The sequence below is a fragment of the Halyomorpha halys genome, unplaced genomic scaffold (genome assembly GCF_000696795.3).
Source record: "Halyomorpha halys isolate HHAL.00 unplaced genomic scaffold, Hhal_1.1 Scaffold1392.1, whole genome shotgun sequence".
NCBI lineage: Eukaryota > Metazoa > Arthropoda > Insecta > Hemiptera > Pentatomidae > Halyomorpha > Halyomorpha halys.
The window spans coordinates 38,562-52,926 of record NW_027104914.1 but is presented as its reverse complement, the minus strand read 5'-3'; the positions used below and the strand labels follow the sequence as shown (position 1 = coordinate 52,926).

At 30.3% G+C, this 14,365-nt stretch overlaps 2 protein-coding genes across 2 annotated transcripts; both read left to right on the top strand.

Annotated features, from left to right (window-relative positions):
* Nucleotides 1–2,617: 2,617 nt before the first annotated feature.
* On the top strand, nucleotides 2,618–8,376 carry LOC106689552 (uncharacterized). The gene is made up of 2 exons (XM_014434577.2): nucleotides 2,618–3,102; nucleotides 6,982–8,376. Exons 1-2 carry the CDS (start codon nucleotides 2,713–2,715, stop codon nucleotides 7,387–7,389), a joined length of 798 nt encoding a protein of 265 aa, XP_014290063.1. The 5' UTR covers nucleotides 2,618–2,712; the 3' UTR covers nucleotides 7,390–8,376.
* Nucleotides 8,377–11,904: 3,528 nt separating this feature from the next.
* On the top strand, nucleotides 11,905–13,005 carry LOC136795468 (uncharacterized). Its single transcript, XM_067046118.1, has one exon. The coding sequence runs from the start codon at nucleotides 11,905–11,907 to the stop codon at nucleotides 13,003–13,005; it is 1,101 nt and encodes a 366-aa protein (XP_066902219.1).
* The last annotated feature ends 1,360 nt before the right edge of the window (nucleotides 13,006–14,365 follow it).

Below are 14,365 nucleotides of genomic sequence, written 5' to 3'. Positions count from 1 at the left end.
GTACCTTTTCTTCGTCTTCCATATATAGACGACAGATGGAATCCTCCACCGGCCTCATCTTCTTAAGATCATATTTTAAGGGACAGTGGCCCGTGAGGAGTCCTGTTATCGTCCTCAATTCATTTCTAGAAAGGTTAAGGTACAATTTTGCCTTTTCCTCTGATATTTCAATAAAGAGCTTGGATTGCTTCATGCCTGGTTCCAGTGTCCAGTATGTTTCCTTCTCTTTATCTTCCCAGGAATCAACCACCTTCCTGATTGCACTTCCAGATATGTTGCAATATGGCTCAGGGCCAATGAGCATCATTGCTGATCCCTTCCTAGTTAGGGTATCTGCCATCTCGTTTCCTTCAATCCCCTTATGTCCTGGGTTCCACTTCAAGGTCAGTTTATTGCTTCTGGCTAATTCCTTTAGTCTTTCCAGGCAATTCCAGACTAGCCCTGACTTTATAGTATAGAACATTATTGCCTCTAAAGCAGCCTGACTGTCTGATATATAATTTTTTTTTTCTTTTGGATTGTTTTTATGTTTTCTATTGCCACTGCTATTTCTATTGCGTGTATTTCAGTTTGGAAGACAGTTGGGTATATTGCATATTCCCATTGCTAGGGTTCTTTTGCAATTTGGCCCTACAACGTCAGCACCTGCTTTTCCTTACTTAACTGATCCATCGGTTACCAGACCAATGCGCCCTTCTCAAATTTACGGCCTCCTTTCCTCTACATCTCTTTGTGTGGAATACATACTTTGAAGTTTTTTTTCAAAATGAAGTCTTTTGGGTAATTGGTCAATTAGTTCATAAATATGTACGTTGTTTATAAGAAGTAATGTAATATTTTTTTTATAATAAGCCTCATTCAATATATTAATATTATCAATATATAAGAAGATGGTCAGGCATTCGGTCAAAAGAGAAACAAAAATAGTTTACAACTATTTATTTTCCGACGTTTCGCTCCACTTTGCAGGGCTTCATCAGGGCTGTTCAATGGTAAAGATTGAACCTGTTCAAAGTGGGGTGAAACGTCGGAAAATAAATAGTTGTAAACTATTTTTGTTTCTTTTTTTACCACAACCCTGACCATCTTATATAAATTTTTACGGTCAACTATATATACATATATTAATATTATGGTTTTTTGGTTGTTTTTTTTCCGATCCCTCTAAAACATAAAAAACAATTAATTAGTGAATGCTTTATTATATGAAAAAGGGAAAATCGTATTGGGTATTACCTTTTACTACCTTTGGTATTTTAAGGTTACCTGTAGTGTTTATTTATTATTTGTGAAATGGCCATTCTAAATGGTCCTATTTTTAAAATCCGGAGGTGAGGGGCCTCCTCATGTTGTATAATAATATTATCGACAAAAACAAAATACATGAACTATTCAATGGGAGTAGGCCTGCTGTACCATTTTGTCCAAGGCCCAGGCTCAACTTACGGCTGCTCTGACCTGAGGATCGTTTATTTCTGTTCATTTAAGCATTATCTCATGCTGACGGCCAAAATATACTACCATATTATACTTATAATTGCGTTAATGTCAGGAATCTACAGCCAGAGATTTAATATTTGGACGCTTCCAGACCCAAGGGAATTTATTATTTCCCCCATTCATGGGGATTTTGTCATAGGATGTAAGGAATTAAATCATAGTTCATTTGAACTTTTTATTTACTTTACAGGTCTGCTATCACTCCTTAAAAATATATTTAGATAAAAAATTTAATTTCACGATACACTTTTTAGCAAAGCAGGAGCCATATCTAGCCTAATCCTAAAAGAAACTTCAACTTAATTTATAAGACATTAAAGCTTATTAAATCTTGACGTTTTTAATAGACCTGAATATCTTTGGACAAACAGAAGGCTGAGAACAAAATTAGGAGGTAAAGCGTGGCTTATAATTTTTTCGCCTTTGTCTGCTCATAGATTACTGGATAGCACTAGATTTTCAATTTTGTAATCAATCTTGACACTTCATGTAACAACTCGAATATTTTATTCTTGTCTGATTTCTGCTACTTTCTTTCGTTAACAATAATATTTATTTTAACTTTCCGTATGAACAAACCCAAATATTCCTCTGTAAGCATATGTATGAATTGTGAATTACTTTTGTAAAATATGACCATTATTAAATTTATGATTATCAAAATATTATCACTATTTTTATGAAGAATAAATATAAATATTAATAGGAAGAATTTAACTGAATGACAAAATATACTATAGTGTAAGGCAGTTAATAACATTTTTAAAAAATTACTGAAAAAAAAACCAAATAGTTCAGTTCTATTTTTCTTGAAACTATTTTTTGTTTTTAACTTTATTTTAAGCAGAAAAAATATATAAATAAGTAATCCAATCAAATAAGGTTACAAGAATTTTTAAAATAATTATATTTGAATCTGAGACCAACTTATTGCCTGTTATATATAAGGAATTCATATTATAGTTTAAAAAAAATTATATCATATAAATTTTTGTCGAAGAAGTCAGTTATATCTTACAAGTTGTTATATTATAAAATAGACGCTCAATCTCCCCGCGCAACTCCGTTTTGAGGCAGCCATCCCCACCAACGTTATCTCAGTACCGTTATAGACGTGGACTATAGACAGTCTTTTATTCGTCGAGTGCAGATATTTTTTGTTCTTTTGTTCGATTTATATTCTGTCGCTTTCGTTTGCGATAGTTTTTCTAAATGGGTTGGAGGAGAGAAACTGTCGCTCGTTTGATAAGCTTATACAGACACAAATCTCTCCTATGGGACCCCAACGAACCAGATTACAAAGATAGAGCTAAAAAGAGAAAAGCATGGGGTGAATTAGCCAAGGTCTTTAATATGAATGTCAAAGAAGTCGAGAGTAAAATGCGCGGTCTCATAGGTCAATTTCAGCGTGAGTTGAGGAAGGGAAGAAGTGTATATAATGGGAAAACTTTATACTACTCGGAATGGATTTTCTTTCGGAAGCTTTTGTTTTTGAGAGAAAAGACAGAAGCTAAATTTGCTATAGCGAAGGCAAGGTCACCATCTCCTTGCGATAAAGATATTGCTGAGTTACAGAACATTAATTTCAGTCTATTATTAGGGGTAAGTTATTATGCATATCCATGGTGGTAGATCAAAAATTCGTTTTAAGTGCTGTCAATCGGTAAACTGTTTCTGTGTCTTAAACATACTATAATATACTGTTGTTAGTATTATTAAACATAACAAAAATATGAACATCAAAGATCTTCTATTATAAAATCTGTCGTTTGGCATTTTTATTTATAAATACGGTAAAATTTGGTATACTGGATTCCCAGTAACTATTCTAGAAAATATATTTTGTTACTATGTGTGAACTGTGTATCACGCCTGCGCAAGCTGAGTAAGATTTCATAAACATAACCTTCGCCCCGATAAATTAGTAGGCAAGAGCCGGAGAATATGTGGTATCACTGGAGTCTCAATTCATAAGTTGATCTTTTAGTGTAAATGTTTCATCAATAATTTTTTTATTCCCTCTCTGTCGGTATCATCATTTATATTTATTAGTAGTGCTGAAAGTATAAATAAATGACAGTATATGAAAATTAATGCTATAATTATATCAGTAACAATAGTCAAATATTAATCACTAATATTATTACTGATCACTATTAATATTATTGGCTTACATATATTTCTTTCTTTACCAACTGAGCAAGAATTTTTGATAACTGCAAGCAGAATTAAGAAAATATGCTTAATATTCCTTATAGCAATTTAAAGAACATTAAATTTAAAACAATCTTAAAAACTTATGACAAATTTTAATAAAGAAGTCTGTAATAGTGAAGTGATTTGGAAATAACGTAAAATATTAATAATAGGTAATGATTGTTATTAGGCAATGATAAAGATTTAACGACTATTAAAATATGATAAATAGCAGTTATAAAATTTATATATATTAGTTATTACAAATATTATGTATTTATATCAATCTGGTGTGATACATCACATTAGATCCCAAACCAATGTCCAAAAAAACTTGGATGTAATTAAAGTAACTATAGAAGTAATTAAAAGAAATTTGAGCTAATAGTAATAACAGCAAATCAAAATTAAATTGAATTCTTTTATGTGTAATGCACAAGTTAACTAATTAAAATGGAAAATTAGTATATAAGTAAATTTAATTAATAAATTTTAAATATAGTTAGAAGAAAATGAAGAGCATGAAGTATAAATGTATAATAAAATGAAAAATTAAATCTAAATTTTCATTATTATATATAATATTTTAAACACTGTGTACTTATTTTTGTTGTTTATTGATTTGGTTTATTTATGTCCTATGATAAACATCTCTATGAACTCCGCATCAAGTGGATACGGATAGTGTTACTTTTTTATTGTTCATATACTTCCACTTATTTTTTTAAAATACATTCCATTGGTTTTTGTGCTAAATTAGCCACTAATTAAGATAGTATTTCAATATTTAAAATTTTTGTTTTTTGTTTTTTAACTACAAAGTTTTCATCTGCAAATGTAGATAATCATTTTCCTCACCCCTGTCTAAGGCAATGATTAAGAGCACAAAAAAATATCAATGTGGAGATTATTTGGAATGTATCACTCTCCTATTTTATCAAGTGCTTTGTTCTGTTCGGTTGTTGATATATTAATGTGTGAAAACCTCATAAAGTTTCTGTGTATCAAGTACTTTTAATCGCAAATTGAGAATGATGTCATATATTTTCTTCCAGAACATATCTATTCAAATTAAATCTGCAAAATTGTTATAAATGTTGAATAGTCATTTTATAATCTTACCATTGTTATAGTAAAGATTAAATTTAAAAAAAATTAAGTAAACTGATCAATCTGAACTAAATTACCGTTTAGGAATCCAGTCAATGTGAATACTACTTTTACTTTGTATTGGACTCCATATTTGCAGTCATGAATATCAATAATGACAATTCTTTAATTGTTATTACGTGACCGAGTTTAAATGATGTTAAATAAGCTTTTGTTTTCACCTGACTTTTTTAAAAATTTGTTTCTAATGATTAGTAAATTTAAACTTCAGTTACTTAGATAATAACAATAGTTTGCCACTTTACATAATTTAATGTGCAATTACCTGTAATAAAAGACTCATTTGCTTAATTCCTGTCATTTCAAGTATTCAGTTTTGCCTATTTATCAATCTCTCAAGTCTCACAGAGAATATAAAATTAAGACATGATAATTTTAATTATCAGAATAGAATCTAATACATACTTCAAAAATTTTGAACATATTATCTCTAATGCCTTGGAATATCAGTTATACGAAATTGCTGTCAGATAAACTAGAAACCTTTTTGCTATGTAAATTCACCAATGATATTTTGTTTTTTGAGAATTTTCGCAGAGTCTTTCTTTTTTTTTCCGTTGAACAGTGCTACAGGTTTAAGGGACTTATAAAATACTAAATAATAGATTCCAAGTATATAAATTTGTTGACAATGTCAGTATCATTTCCTTAATAATTACATTATATTACATACATTACAAAAGTATAAGTGTAAGCCTCTAAAACTATAAAGTCATCAGTAATTTATATTTAGTACATATAGGATGGGCGTTGATGACCTCAGGGTTTTACGCCCTTAAGCCCCAGACAACAACAACAACAACAGTACATATAGTATCATACCAGTATTTAGTAACACATTCTTGATGAATTATAAAATATGTGAATATCTTGGGGCTTCACCTGACCTTTTTAAAATTAGCTGTTGATAGGGCCGTCAGTAGCTGAGGGAGTTGAGGCATAAGTCTTTGCAAACTGGGAACTGCAGCGAGGCCAGTTTGAATCTGGTCTGTGGTGACCCCACAGGGGTAAAAATTGACCATTTTTATTTCTATGACATTCCCACGAAATGAAAACTTGACCCTCCCACTATGGTGTTAGAATAGAGTGATACTTTATAAATAACCCCTCTGTAAGTCAGAAATGACCAGGAAGGGATCATAAAAAAAATAAATAAATAAATAAATAAAAAACTGTGCAATTATAAATACATTTTTGTCTGCAATTAATGTTAGTTCACTGATTCTGTAGCATGTAGTTGATAGTTGTACATACCAAGTCTCCATCAAACCATATAGCCAGCCCATATTTATCCTTTATACTTATACCATTTTTTTTATTTTAATTTTTCAGTCGTATTTGAAATGTTAGTACAAGGAAGATAGAAGTAGTTTAACAAATTGTCACAAACGTGTGGGGAATGTAATGATTTTTTATTCAATTCAAAGTTATATTATATTTTTTCTAATTTTTTGTTTTATGATGCATAATTTTAATAATCATTATTCAGTTAATTCCAATGACTGTATGAGACTTAAGGTTTATGAATATAATTCAATAAGAAAAAATAAAAATTTTTTTGGGACCATTCTTATGTTATATGAATCAAATTTATACTGTACACGTACTATCATAATTATGCTAACCAAAATTATTAGATCAAATACCCTTTAATATCTATTAGCTTCTTATATTCCACAGTAAGAACACAATAGTCTTCCTATGATGAAGTTGCTGTGCGGGTTTGACACACTTAATTTTCTCAAAATGAAATCTTGACCCTATCACTCTGGCTAAAATAGATTAGTACGCGTAGGATAACTCCCCCCTCCTGTATTTCAGAAATGATCAGGTAAAAATAAAAATGTCCATCTAAAGTTGGCTTTTGCAAGCTTTATTAATTTTCTATCCTCAATTTATTTTCTTGTATTTTTCATATATATTATGTATATAAATATTTATTTCCTAATAAAGCTTCTAATATCTAGTCTGTGATTAGACCAATGAAAAATTAAATAATTAAAAAAATTACATAGAATCCTGATTTTAACTCTCACAAATAAAGGATATGAAATGTATAATTAGTTGTATATCAACTTCAATACATATGTTTTTGGTTTTTTGAAATGTTAATAGGATATGAAGCCCAATAACCCAATAACCACCAAAAGGAAACCACATGAAAATGTTTGCTACCAATCTCAAATACCTTTAAGATGTCCTACTGGTAAAGGTACCTACTACCTACCTGAAACTCTTACCTGCAAAGATCACAAAGTTCAAAAAATAAAAGAAGAGGCTTTAACAGGAGCTACAGCTTCTATACAATATCTAGTTTCTACATCAGTTGGTACCAGTGAAGAGTGTGAAGGGGTTGCAAGACTTTGGGTATCAAAGTTAAAAAAGCTCGATGAAGTTCAGAAAGTCCTTGCAGAGAATTTGATTACTCAAGTCTTTACAAAAGCATATTTTCTACAGTTAACGAGAAGTACTCAAATTCTAGATGCCCATTCAATCAAAAAAGGGATAGACTTTATAAAATGACATAGATAACCAGAATATAAATTATTTTCTAGTTCAAATACTGTTATATGCCAATATATGTATATTGATTATCAAATTGGTTGGATAATTTTATTGATGTCTTTAATATATATTTTTGAAACTGTTAAATAATCTAATTGTATAGTAGTCTATTTGATAGGTATGTAGTTATGTTTCCTGTACTCGATTATTCTATTCTACAGTAAATTAAGTGTTATTTACAATTGCAACATAATGATCTATTTAAAAGAAAGATTAATCTACCTTCATCATCAAAGATTAATCTTCTACTCTCCTCCCTAAAAACGAAAATGAAATGAATAAAAACTTTTTTTGTATGTAAATCTTCCTTGCCAACTCTTTCATATAAAGTTCCTATACCTAAATGATTGTGTTGCTTAGTATAATAATGTCTTAAACCTCATTAATTAAATATAGAATAAATAAATTATTTTGTAGTGTTATGAACATACTTCTTCATTGGACCTTTCCGAGATTTTACTTGGCTCAAACCACCTTTATGTTGATTCTGTTTATTTTAAAACCTTTTTCTTAGACTGTAATTTATTTCCTTAAGAAAGAAGGGTTTAGATCACTGGCTAATATATAATGATTTGAATGAATGAATATATAAGCTGTTGGTAAATTTTTTTTTTTACTCATGATATGTTGATTGAATGGAATTTTCATAGACTATCAAGTAAATCACTATTTAGTGTTGCTATATAAGAGAAAAATCAATAGTTGAAAAATTTTATGGATGTACCATTGTTACAAAGTTTATTGAAGTAATCAAATAATTTACAAGTGAGATCTGAACCAATATATAATTCTTATAGATCTTCCAATGTATAAAATATAATTGTGAAAATGTATGCACATCATTAAATTCATGTCTTATCCTAAAATCTGGCCAGTTATATTTTTATGTAAGAATTTTTAGTTACTGTTTATGAGTAATAAAGCTTGTTATTATTCTTGTTGAGATTTATTTTTGAACTGTGGATTATTTAGCTCATTTTCTGCACACCTCTTAGCACCTACAGGTATGTCCCTGCTAGCATTAACTTCTTGGCATTCTGAGTGAGGCAATGGACAAGAAGATAACATTAGTGTGTTTGTATTCTGGACATAGAAATAATTTCATTTTGTGAGTACCTCAATAGTTTGCTTTATTTTAGTACCAATAAATTATATATTCAATAGCATATACTTCACTGTGATCCAGCTCTTTATAATTAATTTAAAAAATAGAAATGTGTCTGTGAGTGGGTCCTATGAGTTTTCTCTCACTTTGTCCTGTTGTATCTATATTTATATTTATAATTGGCTGACTTATTTTAATCTGAGATTTCCCCCTGTTTCCACATATGTAATGAACTTTAACAGTTTAATATAATTTATAAATTTATATAAGGTAATTAAAGACATACAAATAATGCGGATTTCGAAGATAATTCTCCCAACCCCATCTGGTAATAAAATTGTTTCTACTAAAATATGGTCATTTAACTAACACTTAAGTAAGCATTACAATAAGCTTTTTATTGTTATCACTTTGTAATTCTATTGGGCTATTTTATTAATGGAAGATCAGTTAAACAGTTCAGATTTTAATGTGGTTTTATCATAGATTTGTACACTAATAAGTTACCTTATTAACTACCACCATTATTTTTAAGAAATACAAAAATTAGTTTTGATTTATAAAAATATTAATAAGATATGAATGGAATATAGTCCGGGTGCGGTCAAATAAACAAATAAAACTCAAACATTAATAACTATTTTAATTGAGCCAACGTTTCGCCCCACGTTGCAGGGCTTCCTCAAGGCTAAAAAAGATACAAACACTTGGTATAGTTACAATGAAAAAAAAAAAACAGTGGAAAATAACAGGAGTATACAGTGAAACGTGAAATTTAATAAGAAAAATTAAAGGGTTAAACAATAAATGAAAGCAGTAATAGTAACAGAAAGATAAAATAAGAGAAGAAATATTAAATAAAGTACAAATTAAGAGATGAAAAGGGAAAAGAATAAAATCAAATGAAAAAGAATGAGACAGAATTCATACCTGTTTTGACGGAAGTCAAAGTCAGAGTGACCTAAGGATGCGACATCGATGTCGATGTTTTGAAAACGTTACGTTTGTCCCAATATTTAATTTTTTCCCCCCAAAAGTAACTAAATGAATACAAAAAAAGTATAAACAGATTCCTATCAACAATGGTGGGATAAAAAACTACCTCCATCACGCTAACGACGTAATAAAGATAAATTACGACAAGAAAAACATGGATGTTTTAAAATGTCTAAGCTCAATATTAAAATATCTTTGCCAAAAATACATCAATGTTTTTGAACAACCATTTCAGTAACATAAGGTCTATTACAACGACTACGTATACTAGAGCCAGTCGGAAGTGGTTTTTGCAAAAAAGAATGCAACATTAACAAAAAAAAAACATCGATGTTTAGAAATATCAATGTCCAATATCAAAATATCGTTGCTTACAATACATTGCCCAAAATACATCGATGTTTAGAAAAACTATTTCAGTAACATAAGGTCTGTTCTTACGATCACACATTCTACGGCCTGTCAGAAGTATGTGTCAAGTCAAAGAATGGGACATCGATATTTTAGAATATCGTTGCTAAAATACATTTTTGAATATCCATTGATGTCTCATTTGTTTCAAAAACCACTTCTGATAGGCCGTAGAATGCGTGATCGTTGGAACAGATCATGTGTTACTCAAATGGATGTTCAAAAACATAGATGTATTTTAAGAAATGTATTGTAAGCAACGATATTTTAAAACATCGATGTTGTTAGTAGTCGATTTCGGATTCTTTGTTTCAAAAACAACTTCTGACAGGCCTTAGAATGCGTGATCGTTGGAACAGACCTTATGCTATGTAAAACTTGTGCAAAAACATCGATGTATTTTGGGTAATGTATTGTAGCAACGATATCCTACAAAACTGATGTTTTTTGCAGTCGATGTCCCATTCTTTGATTGAGAAAGCACTTCTGACTGGCCGGAGCATACATAGTCGTTGGATCAGACCTTATGTTACTCAAATGGATGTTCATAAACATCGATGTATTGTTAGCAACGATATTTTAAAACATCGATGTTTTTTGTAGTCGATGTCGCATTCATTGATTGCGAAACCACTTCTGACTGGCCGGAGCATGCGTAGTCGTTCAAACAGACCTTATGTTACTCAAATGGATGTTCAAAGACATCGATGTATATATTTTGGGCTATGAATTGTTAGCTGTACGTCTCATGGTTTCTGAGATAAAGTGTTCGTATAATAAATTCACTAACCACTGATTTTTGAGGTTATATTTCATGAAATCTTTAAAAATAAAATTTACTATACTTTAATTGACGTTTTATTAGATTTTCTAGTTTTGTGGTAGGTTTAACGATATGGAGCACCGAATTAAAAAAAAATTTTAACGTTTTGAAACAGCCACTATTATTTATTCCCCCTCATTATACCTGGCAGAAACGTCCATTTTGACCAATAATTATATAGTTTTCATTCAAGAAATAAAAAATAACCGACTTTTTTCTCCTCTTGTGCTCTTCTACGATTAGATGGAAACCCCATTTCCAACTAGTGGCATAACTGTTGTCAAATGAAACTATTGTTTGAATAAGAAAAGTAAACATTAATTTCATCAAGAAAACTTCTTAAGAGAAACAAGAAAAATTCAAAAGTCTTCTTTAATAATGCTTTGTCTTAATGTTTAAAAAAAAAATTAAAATCATAGTTTTTATGTCCTATAAAACCGATCTTGTACAAAAAGTTCTGAATTTCATTTGAAGAAAAATGTAAAAATAATTGATTTGTAGAGAAAAACCTTCTTGTAAAATTTATAGAAATAAAGATAGACTTAAGATGTATCCAAATACTGTTTATTTTAACCAAAATAAAAGAGATAATATTTTGTTTTTTATTCACTGGTTACTAAGAAGTGAATTAATGAAGCGATTTAAAAAAAATTAAAAGTGAATTAATACAATAATTCATACAGTTGAATTTATTTATTTTAACTTGAGATGAAGTACTGAAATTTAAGAAATAATCCTGATAAATGATATAAGGTAAGGGAAGAGAGCCTAACGTATAAAGCTCAGTTCAATACGTTTAATTCAATTAAGTACTTAAATATACTTATTTAGCTTTGTTTTTCTTTCTTTTCCTTCTTTCCGCATTATGTCAATTTCTTTTAAAAGCCATAATTTCTTAAATTATTTATATAATCAAATGTTGCAAACATTTTAATGACCTGTAATAACAATAAACCAGATTTATAGCCAGTAAGTAGAAAACGGTGCAGTAGTGCAGCAAGAACTGCTTTGCTTACAGATGGGGCTATTCGGCGGTTACGTGGTGGTGGGGGAATATTCGACCTTGGCTCAATAGCTTCAGTATCTCCTTAGTTAACGTGGTGTTAGTGTTGTCTTAGTGTGTTGCGAGTAAATTATGATGAATCAATTGTCGGTGAGTGAATACGTTGAAGATGGAGAAGATGACGAATCAATACCTACAGTAATCGTGAAGAGTGATTCAGATGAAGAATGCAATGGGTGTGATTGCATCATAGAAGAGCTGTTAGTGAAACCTTTTGAAGGTAGAGACTACCATAACAAGTTCAGCATTATCACCAATGGAAGACCGATGCCATCTATGATTAATCTCTTTTCTAAGACCAGGACTTGCACCCGTCGCTTCAATCCGATAACTTATGAAACATGTAGCTGGTTGTGTGGCTGCGGTAAAACCTTGAAATTGTACTGCTGGCCCTGCATTCTTTTTTCTAAAGATGTAAATCATTGGATGAGTTCCGGAATTTCTGACCTCAACAATCTTCACAACTTATTGAAACGGCATGAAGTAACAGAAGGCCACATATCCGCAATGTTATTATTAAAGAACTTTGGCAGCGAAATGAATGAGAATTTTAAAATCGATACGACCAAATTTAACCAATTAGTAAAGAAAAATAGACATGTCGTTACCAAATTCATTGATATCACTTGCCTTTTGGCGGAACTTGAATTGCCATTCAATTCAGACTACGAAGCTACTCTCAGAAAAAGTAATTTTATCGAATTTATGAACTTACTCAGGCTGTGTGACGACAATTTAGACACTCACATGTCCAGTTCTAACGCTTTTACGAAATTTTCTGGAGACCTTCAAAACGACTTGATTGATTCCATATATCAAGTTCTCCTCGATGAAATCAAGACGATTGTTGCTGAAGCTGAATTCGTAGCTTTAATATTGATAGAGATTGCGGATATCGGGAATAAATGCTTAATAAATACTGTATTACGATTCAGTGATAAGGATGGCAGAGTCCAGGAAAGGTCCCTTGGTTTTACTGAGTTTCCTCATAATACATTATTGGATTCAAATATTTTAAATATGATAAATGATTTAAAAATTAGTAAAAGTTTGATTTCACTTTCACATGAAGGTCCTACATTTGTGATCCCTAAGAACAGTCACCTAATGCACAAGATAAGATACCAACATCCAGGAATATATTTCGTGCATCATTACTCATATGATATTTTTTAAAATTTATGAACATGGTTGATCATATTGGTCAGTGCAAGATATTTTTCTGGTCATTGATGGGTTTAGCATCGTTTTTCTCGAAATCATCTCAGAGAAATTTCGCCCTGCATAAAGAAATAAAAAAGCGATATCCAACATATACTATTGTTAAGTGGGACTTAAACAGCAAGTTATTAAAGTCAGTTATAGCACATAAAGTTGATATCATTAATCTTCTAGACTCCATGGTGGAAAATGGAACCAAGTGGAGCATGGAAACTTATATTACAGCGAAGGGATTTTGTTCAGCACTCAAAGATTTGGAATTCAATTTCCATCTTTATTTATTTGGTGACATTTTTCCTCATGCGGGATTACTTTTCAAACTGTTTCAGAAAAGAAGTCTTCATACCGAATATTACACCAAAGGTTTAGAAGAGTTTAAAGAACATCTGGACAAGGTGAAGATTAATTACGATGAATTCTGGCTGCGGTTGAACAAAAATTATAATATGTTAGACACGGGTATTAGTAAAAGGATAAAAATCGAAGACAAAAAGGTCTACTTTAAACTCTATCACGAGGTAATCGATAGTATACGAAGTAAAATAAATTCTGAAATGTTGAACGATGTAGAAAATTTAAATTTTACAGAATTATTGGACTCTCAAAATTTTCAAAAATACATACATAATTTCCCGAACAGGAGTTTGTTCTGTTTGAAAAAAATCTGTTTATGGCCGACTATTTGACATAAATAGGCTGAAGACTGAATTAACGGTAATTTATAAGGATCCAACATTTTGGAAGAAAACTGTTTACGAGTTTCATACATTTTTATCTGCAAATAAGTTTATTGAAATAATTCCGGAAGTGTGCAGGTTAGCCAATTTATTAGTTACACATCCACTAGCACCTGCATCCCCTGATGTGGCCTTTTCTGCATCGAATAGAATTAAAACATTTCAAGAAAACTGTCAAGAAAACAATACTCTTTCCCATTTGGCTTTGTTATCTATTGAGAAGAACTTATTGTCTGTTTTAAAAACTAAACCTTTATTTTACGACAATGTAATTAACCGATTTGGTTCCAAGATTCGACATTTAGAATTAAGCTATAGATAAATTAAGGATATATTCTTTGACATATTTATAGAAAGAAATTTGTTTTTGTAAACATTATTCAGTTTATTGAATTTTAAATAAATCATTTTAATTTTTTCTTACGAAAGATGACTGAAGATACTTTAATTTCTTAAAATTATAATTACCTGTATATGTAGAATTAATGATGGGTGTGTTATATTTTAATAAAGAACTATCATCGGAAATATTAAATTATTAAATTGAAAAAAATATTGTGATTAAGTTTTATTTAGAA